The sequence below is a fragment of the Rhinolophus sinicus genome, linkage group LG13, assembly GCF_036562045.2.
Source record: "Rhinolophus sinicus isolate RSC01 linkage group LG13, ASM3656204v1, whole genome shotgun sequence".
In the NCBI taxonomy this organism is placed as follows: Eukaryota; Metazoa; Chordata; class Mammalia; order Chiroptera; family Rhinolophidae; genus Rhinolophus; species Rhinolophus sinicus.
Window position 1 is genome coordinate 40,387,960 of NC_133762.1, and position 20,424 is coordinate 40,408,383.

The window sequence follows — 20,424 nt, forward strand, 5'->3', positions numbered from 1 at the left end:
GCATCCGTTCTGCTCCTTGGAATGTCCTCTACCTGGGACTCTTTAGGCTCAGGACATGTATTAACTGCCCTACAGTTAGGTCCTCAAAGCTACCTCACCTCATCTCACCTGGGTAACGCAAAGTTCTCTGGTCCCACGTGGTCTGACCTGGGCTTTAATTGGACAAGTTTAGGATGACTGTCATGGGGGACTGAGAAGCCGCTTCCTCTGGGATCTCTGAGTCCCTGGGCTAGGGTGAGCTCTGGAAGAGGGCAGAGGAAGAAAGAGAAGGAAACGTCAGACCTGTGAAGTGACGTAAAGCCTGGGTACATACACACAGACGTCTCCCCACCACACGTTCCTTTGCATTGATCCCCAAGCAGGTACAAGAGGCAGAGATCCAGCCGAGGACAAGATGCTGAAATTTCTTTAATAGACTTAGTTGTTTTGAACAGCTTTAGATTTACAGAAAAATTGAGATGATAATACAGAGACTTTCCACATACCTCTGTACACAGTTTTCCCTATTATTACATTAGTGTGGTACCTTTGTTACAATTAATGAACTGATATTGGTACATTATTATTAACGAAAGTCCATAGTTTAGTGTGGTTGGGGCTGCTATAACAAAACTCCATAAATTGGGTAGCTTATACATGAGAGAAACGTATTTCTTGCAGTTCTGGAGGCTGGAAGTCTGAGATCAGGGTGCCAGTATCGTCTGGTTCTAATGAGAACCCTCTTCGGGGTTGCGGACTCCCGACTTCTCCTTGTATCCTCACATTGTGGAAGGGGTGAGCCAGCTCTCTGGCCTCTTCTTATAAGGGCACAAATTCCACTCATGAGGGCTCCACCCTCGTGACGTAATTCCCCCTTAAAGACCCAACCTCCAAATACCATCACATTGGGGATTAGATTTCAACATATGAATTCTGGAAGGCAACAAACATTTGGTCCATAACAGATTTCCTTAGTTTTTACTTAATGTCCTTTTCTGTTCAAGGATTCCGTTCGGGGTCCCACATGTAATCATCATGTCTCCTTAGGCACTTGTCAGCTGTGACAGCTTCTCAGACTTTCCTGGTTTTTGATGACCTTGACGGTTTGGAGGAGTACTGGTCGGGTATATAATAGACTGTTTCTCTATTGCAATTTGTCTGTTTTTATCACAATTAGACTTGAGTTATGGGTTTGGGGAAGGAAGGGTACAGAGAAAAGTGGCATTTTCATCACATTATATCAAGGGTGCATACTGTTGACATGACTTATGACTATTGATGTTGATCTGTGAGTGTTGATGAACCTTTGACCACCTGGCTTAATTGTATTTGCCAGGTTGCCCCACTGGAAAGTTACTCGTTTTCTTCCTTTCCATTCTGGAAGAGAGTCTTTGGAAGAGCGTCACCATGTGTAGCCTGCATTTCAGAAGTAGAGAGTTAGGCTTCCCTTCCTTTAGGGTGGAGTAACTATGTACATTATTTCAGACTTTCTTGCACAGGAGATATTTTTGTTTTCCACTACTTATTAATTTATTCAATTATTTAGTTATATCACTATGGACTCATATATATTTTATATTTGAGGTTATAATCTGTCTTAGTCTATTCAGGCTGCTGTAATGAAATATCACAAACTGGGTGACTTATAAACAACAGAAATTTATTGCTCACAGCTCGGGAGGCTGGAAGTCTGAGATCAGGGTGGCAGCATGGTTGGGGGAGGGCCCTCTTTTGGGCTGTAGATTTCTCATTGTATCCTCATATGGCAGAAGGGGCTGGGGAGCTCTATGGGTCTCTTCATAAGGGCACTAATCCCATTTATGGGGCTGTACCCTCATGACCTACTAACCTTCCAAAGGCCCCCCACCTTCTAATGTTAGGATTCTAACGTGAATTTTTTTGGGGGGACACAAATATTCAGACCTTAGCACAATCCAACAATACTATATTATGTTGCTCAAATCATTCCAGTTTTAGCCATTGGAAGGTCTTTTAATTGGTTTCCACGCCACTTTAACACATTCCAATGAGTTGGGTTTTTTCCCCCCACTTTCTTATTTTCTGGAGAATGTTGAAGTTTTGATGGGATTTTTTTTTGACCAATATTTTTTTTTTTATCAGTTTCAGGTGTACAAAGCAACATAGTGATTAGACATTTATATACCTCACAAAGTGATAACCCCAATAAGTCTATTTGATAGGATGTTTTAAACACTAAGAAGAGAGAGTTGTCTTTAATGAAAGGATTTTAGAATACAAGAGCCAGGTGATTGAATGACAGATTTTATTTCGAAATCCATCCTCTGCCGTGTTTCCCTGAAAATAAGACCTAGCCGGATAATCAGCTCTAACGCGTCTGTTGGAGCAAAAATTAATGTAAGACCCGGTCTTATTTTACTATAAGACCGGATTTTATATAATATAGTATAAGACTGGGTCTTCTTATATAAATTTTTGCTCCAAAAGATGCATTAGAGCTGATTATCCAGCTAGGTCTTATTTTCTGGGAAACAGGGTAGTAGACACCATTGTCCTCGATGAAGTATTCATTCATTTATTTAGGAAAATGTGATGGCCTATTATATGGCAGTCACTATTCTGCAACTGAGGGTACAGGTAGTGCCTCTCTGTTAGAACTGACATCCTATCTGAGGAAGAGACAAACACAGAAGGCAGTTCTCACTTTGCATAGTGCTGATATGCGTGCATTTTAGTTACCACAGTTGAATTAAATAACATCAGTCCCACACATGGTTCAAATTTCAGTTATCACAGTAACTACTGTGAGCAGTTGCATAAAATACACACTTTGCTGCTTGCTTTTCTTTCATCCACGAACCACTATGTAACCAACAGATGCTCATCACGGTCAGTAACTAATCACGTCACTTTTTCCAGAGTCTGTCAGGATTGATCACTGTGACTATTACTGAGCTTCCATACAGAGAGCATGGAGTTGTGTTGTTTCCTCATCTGCCAACGATGAACCCAGGTGGCATTTTACAGAAATGAATAATTGTAAAAAAGAATTGGCAACAAACATAAAAGTGCAATAGGGAAACTAACAGTGATAATGCTGGAAGTGAAATTCAAATTGCATGTGTGTAAAGTTATAGAAGAAATAACTGACCATGGGAGTGTTGGAACTGATACTGTTAGAAAGATTCTAGATATGCAGCCAGAGAAACTGAGTGAAGACAAACTTACCCCATAAATGAGGGAAATGGTGGTAAGGAAAAGAGTGAAAAAGTCCCAGAGGAAGTGACACCAGCAAAGACTTCCAATTAAAGGAAACTTTGTAAAGATTTTACAACATTAAAAGCTCAGGGATAAAATGTTGAAAGGTGATCCAAACTTAGAAAGGAGTATGACAGTTCACCACGGCGTAGAAAAGATGTTTGCTCTATATTATAAATTATACAATAAGAAGGCAAGTACTGTTCAAAATACTCTTGATAAGTTTTTACAAAGAAATAAAACATTTCAATTCTCAATGTTTCTACTGTTTCAAATTACAGTATACTAAATAAATATCAGTTTTACTATTTTTTATTTTTCTATGCATTTATAACTGACAGTAAGAAAATTTCTAATGTTTTGAAAAAAATTTCAAAGGTCACAGAACAATCATTATTTTCCTCATTAATTACTGAGGTCACTTTCCACTGTTTTAGTTTGCAGTCACTTTTACGGTCCTGTACTACCATGTAAGGTGAGGGCTGTCTATAGTTAGGATGTCAGATCATTTTAAGTGCTAAGGAAACAAATTAACCAGGTTAAGAGGAATTGGAATGCTAGGGTGAGAGAGAAGAGTTTAGATTTTCTGTAGGGTGGTTTATGGAAGGTGCCTTTAGTAAAGTGACATTTGAGCAGAGACTTGAAAAAAGGGAGAGAGTAAGGCAGGCAGATATGTTAGGGGAAGAAGTAGAGTAGTATAGTATTTGACTTTCACTTCCAAAAAAATCACTGTGGCTGAAACAGCAAAGGCTGTTAGAGATTATAGCAATGGTCCAGGAAGAAATGATGGTGGTTGGGACCAGGGAGTAGTAGTGGGGGTGGGAAGTGTGCAAACTGTGCACATAACTCAGTGGTGTGCTGGGGAAGGCTTGCACTGGCTCGGGAGAGCCAGTTTTCACATCTCAGGATTTTGCAAGCTGCCTGTGAAACTGTTGGTAGCTTGAAATTGGCCACATTAGGAGTACTTACACCACAGAAAGTGACAAGCACTACAAAATCAGGCTTTTTTTTTTTTCCTTTGGAAGAGTTGATTGTTAAACATCTACCATTTCAACCTGGACATAAGCATTTTGAAGGCAGAATTAAATATGGGCTATAAAAGAAAGAGAAATCGAGGATGACTCCAAGACTTCTGTACTCACAGCGTGTGTACCATGAGCAACAGGGTTGGGAGGATGCAAGATGATAGAAGAACAAGTGTTCCCAACACAGAGAGAGGAGGGAAAACTTTCTGGGTTTGAGAAGTAGGGCATTTAAGAAAGAGGAAAAATCATTTTTCTCTTAAAACCAGGATGGGGGTTATTTGTACTCAAGAGGCAATAGAGAACCTCAATGAGGCCGGGGAGTCAAGGGTAGGCAGGAATCTGGAACCAGAATAACTCTTTCAGAGCATGGTTATGAATGTACAGGTCACGGCCACATCTATAGGTGATGGATGAGAGGTATCTTGATATGTGTAGATTTGATTCATTTCTCACATTCCAGGGAGATGTTGTGAGTCAGTCCCTAGAGCTCGTTCCATGGCCCCTGCTCAGGACCATGTATGAAGACCCAGCTCTGGGGGCATCAAGGACCGTGAGAAGGAGCAGCAGGAGCTGTGGGCAGCAGGTCTCCAGGGAAGGGAGGCACTTAAAGCAGAGTCTGTGGAAGCTTCTGGTCGGCTCTTTCTCTTAGGCTGGGCCCTTTGGGGAAGGGAAGGGGCAGCAGAAATTGAGGGTGGCATAGAGCAGGGAAGGAAGCAGCTGTGGGAAACATGTCAACATTTAAATATCTGCTCATCAGTCAAGAAACGTGCCCTGCATGTCTCTTATGTCCCCACTGTCCTCCTCCTGGGACACCTGTCATGAGAGAACAGGCAGCCTGTGAAATAGGACTCTGCCACCTCAGCTTTCCTCCCCAGGTCCTTCCTTTTCACTCTGTCATGCAGAGGGTCAGAGAGGGAACAGCCCTCAGAGAAGCCAATCCAGGACTTCTCAACATTACTCTAAAATGTTGATTATTTTTGTCCGAAGGAGTCCGAGTGAGGAAATAATCTAGAGATGGTTTCCAAGGGAACCACTCACTCAACTGACCCTCATTCAGCCCCTCTGCCCACTTCTTCCATAGAAGCGCTAGATGCTGCAGACACCCTTCAAAACCCTTGACCCCGCCCACCTCCTGCAAGATCCCACACACTTCCTTGGAGTTGGGAACCTCTTCAAAGGATCCCCAAGACTCCTCAGGGTATTGAGAGAGGTGTGTCACCTTCTCTTAACTCGCCATGGGCCCTGACCCTGTGTGACCTGTGTGCTGGCCCTTCCTTCTGACCTTACCCCTTCTGGGACAGCCCTTGGCCTGCCCACCCTGCCCAACAACTTACAGTCAGGCCCTCAGCTTCCTGTGGACATAGAAGGCAGAGACACCTACTGCCAGCAGCACCTTGTTGACAAGGAAGAAAGCGATGAGGAATTGAGTAGACATTGCCGGGCCTGGAAATAAGGGACAGGAGAAGCCATTAGTGGGACCACACAGGAGACCATTCCATTTACTCCATGTGAGGTTACCTGGGCCCGTCAACACTCAGGTTTTGCACCTACATCCTGCCCTGGGCTCAGGCTTGAGGCAGTAACCAGGGTAAAGAGGCTCCTCATTCTCACTCAGCCCCTTTTTAGGCTGCCAGCATTGTCCTCCTTGAGGGCGGGGTGGAAGGAATGTACACTCAGTGATGCAGAAGTGTGGTTCCTGGTTTACTGACTTGGTCCTCACACCTCTATGGGGCAGTTAGTATCCTCATTCTGATGAAGAAACAAGCTCAGAGAGTTTAGGGAGAATCACAAGATTAGTGGGATTCACACCGAGGGAAATCCATCACTGTTGTCCTGTAGGATGACCCTGAGACCTTGACAAGTTCAACCTCTCAGAGTTATTAGAACAAATATCAACATGTCATTGCAGTAGAGTGAGGAGAGGTTTCACAGTGGGAGAGTTTCAAGGCTGCGTTGCTTTCCAGCAGGGTGGGGATGGATGAGCCCATGTTCTCAGGAGCTGAGGGAGCCCTCAGGGTGGCCTGACTCATGAGACCTGCTGTCTTTGGTTTACCCTATTGGTGCAATTGTTAAAATTTTTGCTGGTGGTGAACTGGGAGAGTGTAACCAGAGGAAAGGAATTGGAAAATGAGTTGGGTAATGGTAATAAGCTCTATGGGATTGGGTGGCTGTTGGTGGGGCATCTATCTTTTGGAGAAAGACAAGAAAGCTAAGAATGATTAATCACCAGTTACAGGGTAAGTGTGAGCCAGAAAACTTCTTGACAGCTTTGCAGAGTCTTATCCCCTAGAGCCACAGGGCAGAATAAGCTGAGGATTGGGCCAGGGCATCTTTATAAGAAGAGCAGAACTACAGAGAAAGTTGAATTCTTCACTTCAGTAGGCCTGATCTGCCAGAGTAGGACCCGTATGGGGGAGCATGGGACCCAGAGATGAGGGATAGGGATTTATGGATCGAAGCACTCAAAATCTTTAGTCTACTTCTGAGCTGCTGAAGACAACGGCAGCAGCATAGCTGCTTATCTTCAAAATCATCCTTTCCAAAACTAATAAAACAGACAAACAAACAAAAAAGACATTAAATCTTACACAGAACTGGCTCTCAGTATTACTGGTAGAAAAAATGCCAAAACTTCAAAATAACTGTGAGTCAAAAGGGAAAAAAATCACCAAATCCTCGTGCACAATCTGTCAGAAGCCTGCCAGCTCACCTTCACTCGGCCACAAGAAAGAATGTGGAGAAACACATGAGGAAAGCTAACAAAGGAGACTAAGAGTTATCTAGAAATCATGCCAATATAATATCTACCTTAAATTTGAAAATATTGGAAAAATGTCCTGTAGATCAGAGCTCAGATCGCGGGAAGGGGTTTCAAAGTCTGCCTGACTTGAAAGGGTCAGCACAGTATCTCTAGCATCTGTTGTTATGTTGTGTTACATGGCAAGCGTCTAGCAGTAGTGATTAAATTAAGGATCATGAGATGAGGACATTATCTTGCATTATCTGAGTGGAGCCAATGTGATCACACAGATCTTTATAAGTTAGAGGAGGAGGAAGAAGATGCAGAGAAGACTATGTGATGACAGAAGCAGAGCTCAGAGTGATGTGGGGCCCTTAGCGCAGGAGTGTGGGTGTCTGTAGAAACTAGAACAGGCATGGAAATTGATTCTCCCCTACAGGCTCCAGAAGGCACGTAGTCCTGCCAGCCCATTGTAGACTTCTGACTTCTAGAACAGTAAGGTAATAAACTTGTGTTGTTTTAAGCCACTAAATATGTGGTAATTTGTTACAGCAGCAATAAGAAACTAATACAAGGAGGCAGGGACATTTTAAAAGGACAGATGAGATTAAAGGGACAGGCATGATTGACAGTGTATAACTCCCAGGGAAAAGGCAAAAGAAATAAAGGAAGAAGCGTTGTTTGGCAAATGAGTGAGGAGGAGACAAAGGAACAAGGTGGGCAGGGACATTTGAAGTTCTGAAAAGCAGCAGAGAACCAAAAACATTAAAGGACTCAGAACATTTCTCTTACTATCAAAATGACCCAACAAACCCAAAAGTCCATTAACATGCCTGGATTATCCTATACTGACAGAGAGAGGTCCATTAGGATAGGAATATTGCAAAGGACCCCAATACCATAATCATCAACAAAAATACATGCATCGTCACACCAGGCCCATTGACCCAAGGCTGGAGCGGCCAGAACCCTCAGATACCTAGGTGATATGTGACATCCCAGTGCACAGGGTCACATAGGCCTCTTGCACTTTGCTCCAGCCTGTCAATCTAGACAAGCCAAAAACCATTTTCTACCCTAATACTTAGCAAGGGTGTTAGGTCAGGCACACTGAGAGAACCAGGAAGTAACAGCCTGGTCTGAGCCCCAGCAGAAGACAGAGATGAAAAAACAAACCCAAGTCAGTCCAGACAAAATGGCAGAGTCTCATCTCTCCTGCTCTCTAGTTCAGTACAAATCTGAACCCTAGAAATGGTACCAGGTACAAGCATAGGACTCTGCGAGGTGGAAGAGAAAGGCAGACTGGATAGGGGCCTGAGGACTGGAGGAAGAACGCAGTGACCGGGCATCATAAGTTGCACTCTCCTAACTCCACAGACACAGATGGTGACCCACGTGCGGCATTGGAAAAAAGAAAAATTCTAAAATCAGTGATGTAAGTTTCCACTTCAAGAAACAAGAAAAGGGGGAGCAAAATCAACGCCGAAAAAGCAGAAGGTAGGAAATTTAAAGTAAAAAGAAGAAGAAAACAATGAAATTGAAAATGGAGAAACAATAGAGAAAATCATTAAAAGAAAGCAGTTCATTGAAAAGATCAATAAAATTGAAAAACTTTTACAAAGACTGATGAAAAAAGGAGAAATGGCAACGTCCAAATCAAGAATGAAATGGGGTATCAGCACTGACCCTGCAGACATCAAAAGGATAATGAGGGAAGATTATAAACAACTCTACAGGCAGACGTTTGACAATATAGGGAAAGTGGACCAAATTCCTCAAAAAGCACCAGCTACCACAATCCACCCAATATGAAATGAGTAATGTGAACAGTCCTAAACTATGCAAAATCTTTTTCAAATCCGGAAAAGGATTCCCGAGGCCCAAGTGATTTCACAGGAAAGTTCTACCCAGTTATTAATGACGAATCAAAACCAATTTTGGTGCACAAAAAACAGCTATAAAAGAAGTTTGGAGAAATTTGACTATATAGTCCATTTAGATGACATTAGGGAATAATTGTCAATTTTATAAAGTATATAATGGTGTTAGTTTTGTAGAAAAACTAATGTTATTAATCATGACCACACAACTATGGACTACATTTACAACCGGATGTGCATAAATGACTAGGTTAGTGGACCCATTTATGTAACTTCTGTATAACTTTATTTTCAGGGCAATTGTTTAGCCTCCCCTTCCAATGTTTACTTTCCCAGCAGGCAGCGACATGGACACTAGGTGGCCTACACTGACCCAGCAGGTAGGACATCACCATAGGACATGTTGGGACAAACGTGGGCCTTTGAAAGTTCTTCTGTAGTAAAAACTCCTGGAATCCAGGCCCAATGCCCTTCTGATGTTACATGAGAGAGAAATAAGACATATTTTATTTACAGAAAGGGGGTCTCCATACCTATAGACAATGGGACATATATATCTTGGGACAATGCCCAGCTGAGGGAGAGCATGTCTCTAATTAGCACATATTTGATGTACAAGCTGGTGTCCGTATTCAAGGACTTATATGTGGAATCATTAGTTTACCCCAATCACCTGGTGTGAGGACAAGACGTTGTTCCCCAAGTCCCTTCTGTAAAACTCCACACTCACAGCGAAGTTGAATCAGGAGAGAAAATCAGAGATGAACTGAAATTTTCCTTCAGTAAACTGGCAGGAGGCAATTGTGATTATTGCTAGTTCATTGTCATAAATCAAGGGACAAAGGAGGCCTGTGCTGTGGCCACTCATGGTCACTTGGGGGCCTGGGCCAGATGGAAAAGTCTAGGATGGAAAAGAGACCAGGCAGCAGTGAGAAAGTCCAAGGAGGAAGGCGGTGGGCGGACAGAGATGGTGATCGCAGTAACTGTAGGTGAGGAAAGCAAGAGGCAGGGCGCTGTGAACACATGATCTCATTCCTCCTTTATCACTTTCTTCAATGTATATTGATGTCAAAATCTCTATAAGAATGTGTACTAACTCTTACTGGTGGTGACTCTTGGATGTGGGATTTGGGAGGGGGAGCTCATTTAAATATTTTATCTATAGACTTCTAGATTATTCTATAAGTATGAATTACTACTTTTAACATTAAAAAACACACAAAATTTATATAATAAAAGCCAAGGCAGTTGGACTGGTGGCCTCACCTGTATTTATGTCTGACCCCTGGTCCTTCTGGTGGACAGAGGCCTCCAGGGTAAGGTGTTTGGTGACCGCCGGCTGCCCATCATGCCCCACCTGGCAGGTGAGCACCACGTCCTCCCTGTGGGCAGATAAATTCACGAGGAGCCAGCTCATCCGGGTAAAGGTTCCGTCCTTGTTCTCTGTGAGGATCGAGGCCATATCTGTTTGGGACAAGTTTCCATTTTTCCACCAGGTCAGCTGTAGGCGGCGGGGGTAGAACTTCTTCACCCAGCAGGTGACGTTCACCATGTTCCCTGCCACGGGCTGTTGAGTAACCTCCAGGGAGGGTGGAACTGAAACAATACAGGGCAGAAGCTCTGACATCAAGGAACAGACGGATCACAGGGGAGGGCTCCATAACTTAGCTCCTCCCCCCACAGCAAGGGGACCAACCAGGACACTGCTAGGCATACAGCAGGTGCTCAAACACTGAGGGAACTCCTTGCATATGAATGAAATCACTAAGCACAGTGCCAGGCACAAAGTAACTGCTCAAGGACTGGTAGCTCCTATTAGGGTAATGTGAATGAAAATAAAAAGCACAGGCCCCGGAATGCAGCTGGAACGTACTAACTGTAACAAAATGAATGAAATCACCAAGCATATAGGGGCTTCGCTTACAGTAGGTGCTCAGTAATTGGAGCTGCTATTGGTAAAGTAGATGACCATCAATTACAGTGGTAGGTGTTGATCTTGTAAAAAGTGATGGGGACATCTAGATACCTGGTGATGGGAAGGACTGTTGGGAATTAGATTCCAGGCAATTCCAGGTTTGGAGCAAAAGCAGGGGTGGAGCAGGCTTGGAGGTTGAAGGCCAGGTGTGGGCTCATCTGGGTGGGAGGGAACCTACCTCGGATGGTCTTAGACAAGTTGGCAGTCCCACGAAGAGGAGGGCCCCCCTGCAGGGTGACATGGTCCACCTTGCAGACCAGCTGAGAGCGAATGTCTCCCAGGGCCAGGACCAGCCTGGCTGTGCTGGAGATGCTGTAGGAAGCGCTGTCTCCCTCTGGGTCCACGGTGGTCTGGGAGGCTGGGAGCTCATTCCCATCTTTGAACCATTTCAGGGTTATCGTTCGGGGGGAGAAGCCGTGGGACTCACAGGTGAAGCTCACCGTCTGCTTAGGCGAGGCCCTCGCTGTGGGGCCCGATACCACAGGGGGAGAGGGTTTGGCTACAAAAGGAGCAAAATGAACAATAACCATGATTGTGGTTATCACCTCTAAGGATAAGCATGTGACACTGTTAAAGAAGCCTCACATATATTATTTTTAATAATGCTGGGAGGGCAATGTCAACATTCTCATCTTACAGAGGAGGACACACATGTCCTCAGAGTTCACCTCTGAGTGAGGGGCAGGGCTGACATGCAATTCCAGGCCTGAGTTCAAAGTCCATCTTTTTTTCTCTGCTGGGTGATTTCACACCAGTCTGGACATGGGAACAAAATTACTGATCGATCTCCCTCTTCGCATTAATTGTTCCTAGGTGGCCTCTCCTGGAAAGCTTCCCAACTTCAGGGAAAGCGTTTACAGAAGTAAATGCAGGGGAAGCAGTGACGTGCGGGACCACTGTGAAAGCAGGAACCAGGCCGGCCAGCTGACAAGAGGGGTGACTGGGGCACATTCCAGCTCATTCTGTGAAACGAAACAGCAGGCATTTCTCCTTCCCGGGGCTGCAATGAGGGTAAATCAGGCAGTGGAAGTATTTTTGCTTTAAGTAAAATGGAAGATGCTCCCCCAAAATAAACAAACACAGGTGTATCTGGAACCCAGACTTCATTTATATCCAGAGCTCTTCTCTTAGGAATTTATTGATTTACTCCATAGTTTTCATCCTTTCCACAGATATTCCAGTGGGGCTAATCTGTGCCAATCCCTGAATTTGAAGACACTGGATGAAGGGATGTTTTTCCGAATCTGGGTTCTTCTCTGGGGTCAGTTTTGGGTAGAAAACAAAGATCACTGAGTGCTGAGAAAGCCAAAGGTGGGTAATTTCTTAATTGTTATTAAATTAGAAGAGACACAGACACTTTGTGTTGGTGAGGAAAACTCAGCAATGGGAACTGGGTCACAACCTTGAAATGACACCTGATTTGGGGTGTGTCTACTCTGTGCTGGGTGATTCACACAGAGTCCTCAAATCTTTTTCACTCTCTCAAAAGGAGTCCAGGGGCCGGCCTGGTGGCTCAGGCGGTGGTTGGAGTTCCGTGCTTCTAGCTCTGAGGGCTGCCGGTTCGATTCCCACATGGGCCAGTGGGCTCTCAACCACAAGGTTGCCAGTTCAATTCCTCGAGTGCCGCAAGGGATGGTGGGCTCTGCCCCCTGCAACTAAGATTGAACATGGCACCTTGAGATGAGCTGCCTCCCGGATGTCTCAGTTGCTTGGAGCACGTCCTCTCAACCACAAGGTTGCCGGTTCGACTCCTGCAGGGGATGGTGGGCTGCGCCCCCTGCAACTAACAACAGCATCTGAACCTGGAGCTGATCTGTGCCCTCCACAACTAAGACTGAAAGGACAACAACTTGAGACTGAACGGCACCCTCCACAACTAAGATTGAAATGACAACAACTTGACTTGGAAAAAAGGCCTGGAAGTACACACTGTTCCCCAATAAAGTCCCGTTCTCCTTCCCCGTTTAAAAAAAAAAAAAGTGATTAAAAAAAAAAAACTTAAAAAAAAAAAAAAGGAGTCCATGATTATCATCATGTTACAGATGAGAAAAGTGTGGTTGAAAGAAATGAACGGACTGTCTCCTCATGCCCCAGTATCCCAGGGGTATTTCCTGTGACCCCCCCAAGCTTCATGTTTATCTATGGAGCAAATATCCCACCTGCAGGAGCCCACAACTGACTACCACCTTCTTCTCCCTCTCAGATTTTGCCTTCAGGCAATTATAGGGAGGAGACATCTTTGAGTGCCCAGGCCTGAGGACCCCGTCGCTATAATTGGTAGACGTGGGTTTCTGATAACTGAGTCTAGAATATGAACTCTTGCTCACACGGGGCCCCCAGCATCCTCTAGGAAATGCCTCTCCTTCCTTATCTTCTGACAGAAAAGTGGGTACACGATGTTGTTGGGGTTACAGTGGCCCTTCTCTGCTCTATCCAGGCTATTGTCCCAGGCTGCTCCTGTAGGCTGTTCAGTGAAGCAAACAAACCACCATGAAGGGGGAAAAAAACTCCTGAATGATTAAAAATTTTTTTTGTTTGCATACAATATTATATCAGTTTTGGGTGTACAACGTAGTGATTAGACATTTATATACCCTATGATGTGATCACCACGGTAAGTCCTGTAACCATTTATCATCATGAAAAGTTATTGGATATTATTGACTCTATTCCCTGTGTTATGGACTACATAGCTGTGCCTTATTTATTTTATAACTGGAAGTTTGTACCTCTTATTCCCCTTCACCTTTATCACCCATTCCCCAATCTCCCTCTCTTCTGGCAACTATCAGTTTGTTCTCTATATCTGTGAGTTTGTTTCTGCTTTGTTTGTTCATTTATTTTGCTCTTTAGATTCCACATATAAGTGAAATCATATATGGTATTTGCCTTTCTCTGTCTGACTAATTCCACTTAGCATAATACCCTCTAGAACATCCATGTTGTCACATGGGACAAGTCGGAATACTTTTACTTACGCTGAGCCACGTCTTTTAGGAACAGGATCAGCACATCACGACACATTTGTGTATCTGTCTGATCTGGGACATAAAGTTGCCCCGCCTCCCACACAGAATTTTTTTTTTTCTTATTGGTGAAGAACAGAACAATATGAGATTTTAAAATAAGAGGGCTGGAACTTTCTCCAATCTTTGATCGGCACAGTAGGGTATTGCAGGGAGCCATTATGCTGTTTGGGGTTTAAAGTTTGGTTCCCCTTCCTGTTCAGGTCAGGTCCGCTCTCTGATCCTTTGAGTCCTTATCTGTTAAAGGGGCAACAGATGGCTCCTCCCTCTCAGCACTGGTTATAAGCAGTAAATGCCACGAAAAAGATACAGCACCTAGCAAACTGCTGTTTCTTGGCCCCTTCCCACATCCCTACTTTCTCACCCAGGGCATCATCTGGGCAGATAACTTGGGAGGAGGAACGAGGACTCTACCAGGAGGCAGCAGATCTGAGTGGCAGTGGAGCCACTTGTGACCTGTGACTACTTAGGCACAGGACACACCATTGGGCCCTCTTGTAATATCTGCAAATTCAGGATAAAGTCACCTTCCCTGCTTATGTCCAGGGGTGGTGAGGAGGCTCAGTTGCTATGTCTAGGAGGGAAATTTGGCAACATCTACACAAATTAAAGTACGTGTTCCATCTGGCCTAGCAATGCCCCTCCCAGGGGGCATGTTCCTCATAAGGAGAGTGACACATGGGCACAGGTATCCACTGCAGCACTTTTATTGGCCAACTTATACCACCAACAGAAGACTATAAATGAATGGTGCTGTCTCCATATGAAGGAGTGTGCACAGCTGTTGAAATAGTGAGCAGCTGTAGGTGCTGATATAAATGCTGGATTTGGGGTGATGGGGCTGAAGGTTGGGACAGGTCCCCAATCACCTTGGGCCTCGGTGTGAATTTGAGGGGCATTTTGAAGCTTTGGGAAACACATGAAAAAGAGAAATGCTGGATCCATGTTCAGTGGTTTGCTATAATGAGCTTTAATTCAGTGCTTACTGTGCACCAGGCTCTTCAATGGTAACAGTGTCCATTCTCTGGGGCAGGAAGGAGCTAGCTTGGAATCAGATGGGGTTCTGGAGCAATCCCCTCAATCACTGACCATGTGACTGTGGGCAAGTTCTCTGTCACCCTTTGGCCTCAGGCTTCCATCTATACATGGGGGGTTGGGCTGGATGGTCTAAAGATCCTTTGTATGCTGACGTTCCAGGATTCAGGATCCTGCACCTGTGGCAGAAAATCCTAAATGAGCAATCTGTTGCCTCAATGGGGCAACACCGAAGTAACTCACATGGGGATTCTCTTCCCTGGGTGAGGGACAGATATTCTGAGATGACCCAACTCTGTTCAGAGGCTTCAGTGACTGTGTGACTCAGGCAGAACCACAGTGACCGCCCAACCTCTGGGCACCTCCTCCAACCAGGGCTGTCAGAGAAAACACTGAGTCCATGCCTCTTAGGAATTCCTTCTCAGTGTGATGGTGCTGAGGATGAAATAAAGAAACACGTTCTCCCCCTCCCTGCCCTGGGTGGATTTCTCCTCACTGGAGGGAAGAAAACAAAGCTTCATGGAAAAAGAGGCTTTGCCTGCTTTGCTCACTGCTGCTGCCACAGCACCCAGAGCACAGCCTGGCCCCCAGCGGTACTCAGTGAGTGTCAGTAAGGAGAAGCCCGGCCACACTGAGGGGAGCACTCTCTGGAGGCAAGGGTGAGGTCTGCCCTGTGATGGGCACGTCACTCAGCCTCTCAGCTCCCTCATCCCTGGAACCAAGGGGTTGGATGGGATTGGAAAAGGCAAGGGCTCTGGAGCCAGGCAGGTGGGGGTTCCAGACTGTTCCCACCATTTGCCAGCCATGGGGCCTGAGCAAATAGCATGACGTCTCCAGGCCTCAGTGTCCCTAATACACAGAAGGGGTGAAATTAGACCATGAATCAGATTGTGGATATAAGCACCCCTTTCAGCACCTGATTCCTAGGTGTTGCTCAAAACAAATAAACAAACAAACAAAAATAAATAAACAACAACAAAAAACAGTGGAGGGTGTTCTGATTTACTTGTTGTCATATACAAGGATACGAAAGATGCCCACTGTACTCACCACTCACAAGCAGCTGAATTCCGGGTCCATATTCAAAGTCCACATTAGCTAACCATTTCCAGAATGTCACACAGTAGTAGGTACCAGAGTCTGCGGGGGTGATATTACTGATACGGATGGAGAAGTTCATGGTATTTCCCCCTATGACGTCTGCAACACTTGTTACTCGGGGGAAGTGGCCTTCTTTGGAACTGTAGATTAGCTCCTGGCCTGTCCCTGTCTGCCTGAACCACTCTATAAATCTCACGGGGAGCAGTGAAGTCAGGGTGCAGGATAGAGTGGCCGTCTCTCCAGCTGCGACCGACACTGACGTCTCAGGCTGAATCACCTGCAGCTCCTTCTCACCTGCCCCTCCTGGAGGGAAACACAGCAGTGATTTATTCGTCCTTATCTGATCCTGTAGGTTTTGTCAAGTGTTTATCAGCAACAGTTTTCATTCACAGAGCCCACACCATGAGCTGGCCTTGAGCTCAGCACATTGGATATATTATATCCCTGCATGTATCCTCACAACAAGCCTGTAATGTGAGACCTTATAGTAAATGACAAAACTCAGGCATAGAGAGGTTAAGTGAGGTGATAGAGAGTGGGTTTGAGTGTCTAAGCCGTCTCTGGAAGTGTCATGCTTCCCCAAATATTTCAGGCTGTTCACTTTCTGGCTTCATGGATTGTTGCACTTCTGGACCTTCGAATTGGGAGGGATGATTAGACTTCTTTAGGCAAATGATTTGCGAGCAGAGGTGATGAATGTATTTTGTGGGATATGCATTTACTGCAAGAACCGTTATGCTTCACCTCCCCTCTTCCACAGAGGTCCTCATGCTCATGATGGGGTCTGTCCCATCAGCCTGGAAATGATGTGCAGAGATCCCAACACACAATGAACATGTAGTGTAAATAGGAAGTAAAACATTATTTCTGGTTCCTGGGATTTTTTTTCTCATAGCATAACCATGTTATATTAGTTTCTTAATGCAGCCTTAAGAAAGTACTAAAATGTTAGTGGCTTAGAACAACAGAAGTTTTTTATTTTATAGTTCTGGAGGTCAGAAGCCCAAATTGATGGTACTTATCCTAAATCAAGGTGTCAACCAACCTGTATTTTTTTTGAAAACTCTGTTCCATGTTCTTCCAAATTCTAGAGGCTGTCCACATGCCTGTACTCATGTTTCCCACCTATTTCTCCAACCTCTTGCTTCTGTTGTCACTTGTCCTTTAACTTTGACTTTCCTGCCTCCTTTTTATAAGAACCCTTGAACTGTATTGGGCCCACCTTGAATATCTAGGATAATCTCCCCAAATAAGGGTTTTAGACTTCCAGTCAAGATTGAGGAGTAGATATACACTGTGATTGCATTCTCCCATGACCACATCAAAATTACAACTAAACTATAGAACTACCATCGTTGAGAACAGACTGAAGTCTAGCTGAACAAAAGTCCTACAACTAAGGAAATACAGACAAAGCCACATGGAGACTGGAGGGGGTGGCAGAGACATGGAATGGGCTGATCCCACACCCACGTGAAAAATCAGGAGGGATATCTTGGCTGCAGAAGTACCCCCTGAGGAGTGAGGGGTCCCAGACCCACTATAGAATGCCCAGCCTAGGGTTCCAGTGACAGGAAGAGAAATCCCCATAACTTCCAGCTGCGAAAACCAGAGATGATTGTGGCTGAGTGAGATGGAGGACTCCTGAAGTCCCAGGCATTCCTCTTAAAGGGCCTGTGCATAAAGTTATTCACCAATGGAATCACTTCCTCTGAGCTCCAGCACTGGGGCAGCAGCTTGAAAAATGCCAGGGGCATTTGGGGAGGAACTGAATTGTCTGGCTTCAGGATGAGGGCTGGAGGGGCAGCTTTCTCCCAGACAGAAGTTCTGGAAGAAGTCACTGTTCCTTTGTTGATCCCACCCCCCACCAAGCCAGCATGCACAGGTGGGCACTATATCTTAGTCTTCATCAACCTGGCCAACACCATTCACCTTGCCCTGCTGATTCCCTGAGATCTCACTCCACCCAACTTGCGGGCTCATCCAAGCTGCTTCCAGTGGCTTTTCCATACAAACAGCCTGTGTTGACTCAAGCTGTGAACTCTCCTAATCTGATCCTGTAGGTTTTGTCAAGTGTTTATCAGCAACAGTTTTCATTCACAGAGCCCACACCATGACTCTAAAATATCTCAAAGGTTCACAAACCCCAAACAAGCAGCATCTGACCTGGACATACTCAGTATCACTCGCTAAGCAGCCCCAAGCCCAGCACTAACAGCAAGCCTCAGTTCACAGCTTAGCCTCTCCCAGGCACCTTCAAGCCTAGCACAAGTGGTAACCATATGAAGTCACTTTATAGCTCATACAAAGTGGCCCTTGGCAGGGCACAGGAAGCAGCTGACCTTGGTCTGCACCAGAGACCCCCCAAGAGGCCCCATAACCAACACACCCAATGGCCAGTTTTAAACCACAGCAGAGCACCACCCAACCACCTCCACAAACAACACACCCAAAGGGCAGACTCAGCAGGCACCAGAGCACTGCTAAATTGAATCCTGCTCTGTAGGGTCACGACCAGTCCTCACAACCAATCAGTCTGATGGTCAGTCCCTCCCACTGACATGCCAATAGCAATCAAGGCTCAACTGCAACAGAAGGGCACACACAACCCACACAAGGGACACACCTAGAACACCTGGCTCAGGTGACCCAGGAGACAGCCCCACTAGGCCCCATAGGACACCTACTTTATTTTAAGGCCACTCTACCAGTACTGGGAGATGTAGCAGCTCTACATAGAAGTAAACACAGGGAGGCAGCCAAAATGAGGAGATAAAGAAACATGTCCCAAATGACAGAACAGAACAAAGCTCCAGAAAAATAACTAAACAAAATGGAGACACACCATCTACCAGATGCAGAGTTCAAAACACGGTTTATAAGGATGCTCAGTGATCTTAGGAAGAACTTCAACAAAGAGATAGGAAACATAAAAAATGGAGATAGGAAACATTAAAAAAAGGTCATAAATGAAGAATACAACAACTTAAATGAAGAATACATTAGAGGGAATCAACAGATTCAATGAAGCAAAAGATTGAATCAAGTGATTTTCATGATATGGTAGCAGAAAACACCAAATCAGAACATCAAAAAGAAAAAAGAATAAAAAAACCCCCATGAAGATAGTTTTAGGGACCTCTGGGACATCATCAAGTATACCAACATTCACATCATAGGGGTACCAGAAGAAGAGAGAGAGCAAGGATTTACCAACCTATTTGAAGAAATAATGATGGAAACCTTCCCTACCCTGACAAAGAAAATAGACATATAATCCCAGGAAGCAAAGAGAATCCCAAACAAGATGAACCCCAAGAGGCCCACACCAAGATGCATTATGATTAAAATATGAAAGATAGACAAAGAGAAAATCAGAAGCAGCAAGAGCAAAGCAGTTAGTTATCCACTACCAATCAAAGGCTATAGCATCCTGAAAACCAAACAAAAAAACTGAGGTGAGCCTGTGTGTCAATGTCCTCTGAACAGTGCCACTTGACATTTACTTATCTCTGTGTACTCTGCATGTTATTGGTACAGAAGTATTTATTTCACCTAATTGGATTGAATCAAGAAGGTTATGTATTATGACATTACCAAAGGTTACAAGAAAAGTTTTCAGCTGCACTTCATCCCTGAGTTAAGATAGTTCTTTGGAACCAGACCCCTAGGACAATTTACATGATCTCTGTCAGGGAAGGCTCCCATCAGCAGTGCTAAATTACATGTAATGTTTGAGGCTGGGCACCAGTCCATGGGAATACATGCGTATCACCACTGAACTTTGAGAGGGTAATAACTTCTGTTCATTTCCAACTTAACTAAGTTAAAATCAGTGATTCTCCTTTGAAAAGCCATTTTCAAAATTCAGATTAACCATTTAAACGTTCACAAAACAAGAGCGTAATCTCTTTTAAAATCTGTTGTTTACACTAATATATATGATTATTTCAAGTAAATACGAAAGACTTCAGGGTGGGGGAAATGGTGCACATATGAGTTGAGTGCAACAGCTTTTTGTTTTGTTGCAAACACGTTACCTCATGTAGCATAATCTGACTCTGCAAATTGAGAAAATGGCAGAAGTAGGATTGATTTGAAAAAAAAACACCAAAACATGTAATCAGTATGGTAGATAATGTTTACTATAAGAACATAGTCAAGAGGGCAGGCAGATGTTAAAATGAGCCATTATTTGAAATAATTACTTGAACAGTTTTGCGATTTTTAGAAGGAGTAATATCATCTTAATTTTATTTTTAAAGGTGAGATATGGACTACCTTTGAAACTCAAAATTCTAATTTCGAGTCCTTGGAGCTTCAATTCAGAAGTCTGATATAGAAAAAAATAACTCTCTTACAAGAGGATATTTTGATAGGCAAATACTTCATAATTAATAATGTATTGAAACTATTTTAAAGATCA

General features: G+C 44.3%; 1 protein-coding gene across 4 annotated transcripts in view; it reads right to left on the reverse strand.

The window, feature by feature from the left end:
- Nucleotides 1-390: 390 nt before the first annotated feature.
- LOC109460105 (signal-regulatory protein beta-1) overlaps nt 391-20,424 on the reverse strand; it is a 28,335-nt gene continuing 8,301 nt past the window's right edge. For 3 of the 4 annotated variants that reach the window (XM_074317250.1, XM_074317252.1, XM_074317253.1), the window contains 5 exons: nt 15,948-16,301; nt 11,015-11,335; nt 10,128-10,457; nt 5,576-5,684; nt 391-1,395 (listed from right to left, as the gene is read on the reverse strand). In XM_074317250.1, the coding sequence (XP_074173351.1) occupies nt 5,578-5,684; nt 10,128-10,457; nt 11,015-11,335; nt 15,948-16,301 (1,112 nt within the window). In that variant the 3' untranslated portion in view covers nt 391-1,395; nt 5,576-5,577. Of the gene's footprint in view, nt 5,055-5,575; nt 5,685-10,127; nt 10,458-11,014; nt 11,336-15,947; nt 16,302-20,424 lie in introns of all 4 variants that reach the window. The other variant, XM_074317251.1, reaches the window with a different exon arrangement.